The sequence below is a fragment of the Triturus cristatus genome, chromosome 11, assembly GCF_964204655.1.
Source record: "Triturus cristatus chromosome 11, aTriCri1.1, whole genome shotgun sequence".
In the NCBI taxonomy this organism is placed as follows: domain Eukaryota; kingdom Metazoa; phylum Chordata; class Amphibia; order Caudata; family Salamandridae; genus Triturus; species Triturus cristatus.
Window position 1 is genome coordinate 81,538,989 of NC_140594.1, and position 6,000 is coordinate 81,544,988.

At 41.7% G+C, this 6,000-nt stretch overlaps 1 protein-coding gene across 1 annotated transcript in view; it reads left to right on the top strand.

The window, feature by feature from the left end:
• The window catches only part of SLC25A1 (solute carrier family 25 member 1), a 91,325-nt gene extending 86,977 nt beyond the window's left edge, over nt 1–4,348 (top strand). Inside the window, exon 9 of the mRNA XM_085634159.1 lies at nt 465–4,348. Coding sequence (XP_085490285.1) covers nt 465–579 — 115 coding nt within the window. The 3' untranslated portion in view covers nt 580–4,348. The remainder of the gene's footprint in view (nt 1–464) is intronic.
• The last annotated feature ends 1,652 nt before the right edge of the window (nt 4,349–6,000 follow it).

The window sequence follows — 6,000 nt, forward strand, 5'->3', positions numbered from 1 at the left end:
AAGATGAGTGACAGAGTGCATGTATAATGAGTGATTGAGTGCCTGATCTTCCCTGTGGCTGACGCGGCACTTTAGCCAGACCTATGGGCATGAACAGTGTTTGGTTCACTTGTTCCTCCCACAAATTCCCTAATGTCTATAGAAGTCAAAGAATGGTGTAAGATCTCCCTTGCTTATTTATCTAATCGTGAATGATTTTTCATTTTGGACTGCGGGCTTATAAAACCACGTCTGGAAGAGGTCACTTTTAATTGGTTCGCCATATTCCCTTTCTCACACGTTGATGTCTCTAGTAGGAACGCTGTCTGTTTTGTCACTGACTCTTGTGGGCTCCAGCCTTGACTCAGCATTGCAGACCTCTCTGCTCACCCTGCTAGTTGGTGTTTTTTTAAAAATTCATTCCGAGATGGTATTTCTGTTCTTCTTAAAATCTGGTGGTCACCTTCACGTTTTCTTCTTTGCAGGTTTTACAAGGGCACTGTCCCGCGCCTGGGGCGTGTGTGTCTGGACGTCGCCATTGTCTTCATCATCTACGATGAGGTTGTGAAATTCCTCAACAAAGTGTGGAAGACAGACTGAAGACGGTGGGCAACCCTCAGTTCCGCCAAGGGCAAGTTCGCTGCGGAGGGACATATTCGGCGACATGGAAGAGGGACAGAGCGAAGAACATGGTGGAGGGACATTCCAGCGTTACGGATGTGGAACATATTTACAATAAGTCGGAGGATCTACTGACGACAAAGTCGGAGGAGCATATTGATGACCAATGGGCAAGAAGGCTGCATCAGGCCTCTTGCCGGGGAGTAGGGGAGTGCGCCAAAGGTCTATTTCTTCTCCTTTAGCCCATGTTTACAAGAAGCTGCGCCGGCCCAGGCCGGCCTTTCATTTAAAATGACCAAATGTATTTATAGCCAAGCCTCTCTGTGAAAATGGTGCCTACTCTCTGAGACGTGGGTATCCATCGTATGTCCGGGAGGGCCAGATTCAGACCAAGTTATCAGGATAATCACTGCCTATGTAGAAGAGTTGTATTTATATTAATTGTATGTAGGTGTATCGAATGTGGGTATCCTGGAAATCTGGCAACAACTAGACCCTCCTGGACCCGCGTTGGACATCCCACGTCTAAGGAGACACTGCAGTCCCATCAGGGCTGTAGTGCTCCAAGACCAGAGCTACTCTCTTATTTTTCACCAAACTGCGTGTCTTAATCCTCTGTTCTTGCCGGCACAAGCAGCGGTGGAGTTCTACATATCTTCATCTCCTGATGACATCATGGGCATGGTAACATCTTGTGATGTCATTAGAAGAAAGACCCATAAATGGGTTATCATCTGAACATTTTGGAGTGAGGAATATTAATTTTACTTGAAAACACGAGGGCGTTTCCTATGCAGACAAAGCAGCAAATTCGTTTCCATCTTTTTTTTACCCTTTCTGAACAATGATCAGAGCAAAGATTCTGCTGCAAATGTAGACCTGCTTTTCAATTTGACAAAATCTGTTTGCAATATTCTGCGTTTATGATTGTGAGGGATCAGCTTCGGGTTTTATCGGTTTTAATCACATGTTCTCTAAGTTTCCAGTGGTATCCTCTACCTTCCTGTTCTTTGAGAATTAGGCTTTTTCAGTCCATGAGACAACAGCCACCCTATAGTGTACTGACACCGTCAGTTTCTTTTATGTGAAAGTCGACATCAGAATTACTAAACAGCAAAATATGCCTAATTTATTTATTCTTCTGTCAGTCCCACCAACATTGTGATGAGGGTTGCCATCTTGCTGTAAGGATAGCCACATGACACCATGTTTCCATTTAACAATGAAGGTGCCTATTATGATCTCAATCGGAAACCCTCCGACCAGAGGTCAGAGGCTTTCCAACCGAGATCATCGGTTTCAAGTCAGACCAGCTAATTGCAATCTAGGCGGTCAGATTTGAAACCGGCCAGTCATTCCGGCTGGATTCTAACGGGCTCAAGGAGCCTGTAGGCCAGTCGGAGACCGGCCCGTAATCCCAATGGACGGCGTTTCCACCGTTGGGATTTAGATGCTTGGTTTCCCACAGGCTTTCTATGCCGGGCTTTCCGCAATGGAAAGTGAGTTGGGGGGCCCCTAGCAGGGCCCCCTTCTCTTTGCGGCCTCCGGTTGGGGGATGAGTGGGCATCTATGGTGCCCCTTGTTCATCCCTGCTCTGTGTGGCAGGCACCATGAGGTGCCTCCCACGTGGTTCAGGGATGAACACAACCTCCCATTTCCCTTTGGGAGTTTGTGCTGCAGCAGGTTTACAGCCTTAGCACAAGCTCCCATAGGGAAACGTGAGAATGTGACCGCACCATGTGTGGTTGCAGAGGTCGGTCGGTCCCGATTCCGGGATGATGTCTGACTGACATCATAATCGGCCCCTTAATCCATTCTATAGTTTTCCTTCGCTTCAATAGAACCAAGTGAACACACATAATAATCTGTATAAGGAAGGCCGAAGACTGGAAAATTGTGTTGTGCCTACAAGAGCGGCCACCTGGCTTAGCCACCTCTAAAGATAGTGTCGAGGACTGTGTACCCAAATACCACTGGGTGCCTTTGGCAACTTAAAACAAAACGGTACTGGGGAGTAATTCTGTATTCCGGCTTCTAGATCTCATTGAACTTTGCTTGAAACAATTCAAAGGGGGTGAAATAACAAGTGTCACAACGATGGGCATGGAATGCTTGCAGCCTTCACAAAAGCCTTGTACCAATTCTTGAGTCCCTCAAAGGGACAAAACTATCTGTACCTTAGGAACGATATGCGATCTAGTGGCTACGGAACCAGGAAGCCTTAGTTCTCATACGGATTCCCTGATCGAGACTGGTAAAAGAGATCAATTTAGTATTGTGGAAAGCCACAAGAAGACAGGGAACCTCGAAGTGTTGTTTTTACAGTTGGCGGTACGAAGGTGAAATATTGTTCTTGACTATTATTAATGCTCTTTGTTTTATTGGTGACATTGGGCAGGTAGCACAGTTACCTGTGTGCAAACATACATAGAAAATATGTTATTTTTAAAAATTTCAAATTGTGGACAATTATGTGCCAACATTCCTTGAGAATATTACTATTTTTAAAACCTTTAGCATTTGTAGGTTGAAGGTCAACCTGCTCTATTAGCCACACAAATGTTTTTTTTGTTTAAGTTTTAGCTGTGGGACACATCTATGTGGGAAACAAACTGTGCAATTATCTGAACCAAATTCTTTTGAAATCTTTCAGTTTTAGGATATCAAGATCTAAGTTCACCCTGTGCCATATATCCCAGTCAATTATCTTTTTCTTAGCCTCGTAATATGTCATTGCACTGGGGATAAAAAAATAAGTTGGAAATATTACATTTTTTACAAATGAAACACATGATTGTAATTTAATTTTTACAAAATGCTTTACAGAACCCTTCCATTTCAGAGAAGGGCTGGTGCAAATAATTTATCAATGCTTAGAGATAGATGTTTTTAGTTAGTGGAGGAAGAGAGTTATATTTACCTAAAAAAACACCACAGGTTTGGCACTGATGTCTATTAAGGTATTTCCTTGGTGTTAGAGATTTAGAAAAAATAAATAAGGGGTGGAGTTAGGAAATAGTTTTTTTTAAATAACATAAAAGAATCAGCCGCATTTGCCATTTTCAGGTAAGATGGCGTAGCTGCTGACACTTTTATTAATCATATCTGTTGAGTCTGGGTTTTGAAAATGGGATTGAAGTTTGTTTGAAGGACACCCGAGCCAATGTGTTATTTGTTGTCTTCTATTTCCCGGGACTTGTTGTCTGCATTTCCTCACGATAGACTGCGAGTCCCAGATATCATTGTGGGCACAGATGACCAGAAACGGAGGCTTCCCCACTGGTTCCAAACCTTTCTGTGGTGCAGGGAGCGGTCTGGCTGGGAAGTCTCTAAATATTTGTTCAAACAACCATTTTTTTTATTTTAGATATAGTGAGCGGCTAGGAGGACAGATCAATCTCGCAGGTGGTTCATACATCCTGACGGAAATGGGGCTGTGCTAGCGTGGATGATGGTCACTGTGAATATGACCTCCTGAGGAGACCTTTATTCATGTTTGGTGTTTCATGTTTTCTGAGAAAGACTGTTCCGCCTGAAAGATACTCAAATGTTCCATGCCCCGCCCCTCACGAATGAACCATTAATATGGCGATTATATCAACATACTTGAATATTGGTCTTGTCCTGTTTGTATGTGGGCACATGTTCTGGCCCCTACTCTCTCATACTCGTGCCAAAGGCTCCTGATGAATCCGGGCCGGTTTTGTGCCAATATGACATGTATGCAAATATATATTTATAAACCATGTTTTGTCTTCCTCTGTGTGATTGATTTAACTTATTTTTGGGGGGGGCAAGGTCTTTAAAATGGATGATGCAAATAAGTTAGAAGCTGTGTGCCTAGATGCTGTGTGTATAAGCGAACGGAAGGGAAAGCTGGCATTGGTCCCTCTGTGTACTCGTGGCTCTGAGCTGGTACGGCGGCTCGAAAGATTGCACAACCACCGCAGAGACCGGCAGGTCCAACTCTGCCTTTCCTTCTCTCTTAAGTTGATAACATTAGAAGCCTTCATTTGAAGAATAACACTTGCTATGTTAGTGCCCAGGACATTTTAGGTCCCTGTGTCTGCTTTACAGATGGCCAATTTAAATTTTGCTCCAAGTTGAAAGTTTTGAGGAGTCACATTTTCTTTGTCCATCTGATTAAATTAGAAAAGCTGTGCATGTATAGTTTTAAAACAATGTTAGAAAGTAATCCAACACAGAGGTTTCACAATTTCAAAAGCATTTAATATAAATACAGCATCCCAGCCATGCCTGCTCTCTTTGCCCTCGCCATTCCATTTATCATCCCATTTTCATAATTACATTCGATCCATTACATTCTATACAGATTGAACAAAGATGCTAAAGATCTCTCTTCTTAAAAGAAATCACAAGTAACAGGTGGATAAGTTAAACATAAAAAGATAAGTACAACAATTATTTAAACATATGAAAGATTGCACTGTTCAAATAAACAGAGACAATGATCAACATCTAGAAAAACGGAATTCAAATGAGATCAAGACTTAATGCAATAAATAAATATTGAAATAGGATGGTTTCTGCACTTTTCTCTTGCCTCTCAGAGTAGTATCTAAAAAATTGCTGTTTTGGGTTGTGCCCTGTCATCCAAAACTACAGTAGGTATACATCGGTAAGAATACGTCGCATGATTTGTACAATTCTCATATTTGTTATATTGAGCTACTCTATTTAAGTTCCAAATCCAACCGTTTTGTGTTTTCCCAGCAAGTTTAAATACTTAAATATTCTGATCACTACCAAATCACATACTTTGAAATCAATCAATTTTGCAGATTTCTTCCTATCATACCAATGTTTCCTCTCTTCTTTTTTCTGCTTTCTTTGATTCTCTGCTATAGGACACGTTTGCACTTTATCGCTCTTGTATTTAAGAATTCTTTCACCTTCTTAGAAACGAATTGAACCCCGTTATCTGATAACATCGAACTTGGAAGTCCCTCTGTATCAAAGACATCAGTTTAGAATTTTAACACAGATTTCATAGTCATTTCAGAAACATTCTAAATTTCAGGCCACTGTCAATTCATATCCACGACAACTTGTATGTATGGTTTCTCGCTTTCACCCTTTAATAGATCAATAATGGCAAAAGCAATTTCCTCCCAGGGATCTTTGAGAAGATTTCTACAAATCATGGGAGGTGTCTTGACCTTCAGGACTTTGTCATTACAAGAGCATTCAAAGTACTCACACATAAGCCTTTCTATCTCCATGTCCATTCCAGGGCATTAAAAGTCTATGCTAACTTTCTTGTTCGGCTTTGTTATTATACCCATTTGCTCTAGTTCTATTAATCTTCTTCGAATATGTATCAGAGTTACAAGACTTTTCCCTCTAAAGATTAATCAATTTTCCTTCAAAATTCTTCCC